This window comes from Penaeus monodon, chromosome 25, assembly GCF_015228065.2.
Source record: "Penaeus monodon isolate SGIC_2016 chromosome 25, NSTDA_Pmon_1, whole genome shotgun sequence".
NCBI classification, from domain to species: domain Eukaryota; kingdom Metazoa; phylum Arthropoda; class Malacostraca; order Decapoda; family Penaeidae; genus Penaeus; species Penaeus monodon.
In genome coordinates this window covers 40,037,596-40,037,860 of record NC_051410.1, presented here as the reverse complement: position 1 = coordinate 40,037,860, position 265 = coordinate 40,037,596, and the positions used below count along the sequence as shown (strand labels likewise).

Here is a 265-nt window from a genome sequence, read left to right as displayed (position 1 = left end):
CAGGATTGTTGAGGCAGTTCGTCGTGTGCTGTATCTTGTCCCAACTGATCCAAGTGTTGCAGATAAATTTGATCATATTTGTAGTGGAGGAAGTATTACTTCAGATGTTAGTCCAAGAACCACACCATATGGTTCACCTGCTAAAAGAGACAAAGTCAGGGATAAAGAAAAGGAGAGAGAAACTGGAAGGGAAATTCTGCGCACTTTGTTGGATCTTGAAGCAACTGATATGACACCTTTCAGGCTTTTGTATAATATGGAGGTA

General features: G+C 40.8%; 1 protein-coding gene across 1 annotated transcript in view; it reads left to right on the top strand.

Moving 5' to 3' along the window:
* The window catches only part of LOC119589266 (ubiquitin carboxyl-terminal hydrolase 24-like), a 33,335-nt gene that overhangs the window by 11,715 nt on the left and 21,355 nt on the right, over nt 1–265 (top strand). Inside the window, exon 19 of the mRNA XM_037937884.1 lies at nt 4–262. Coding sequence (XP_037793812.1) covers nt 4–262 — 259 coding nt within the window. The remainder of the gene's footprint in view (nt 1–3; nt 263–265) is intronic.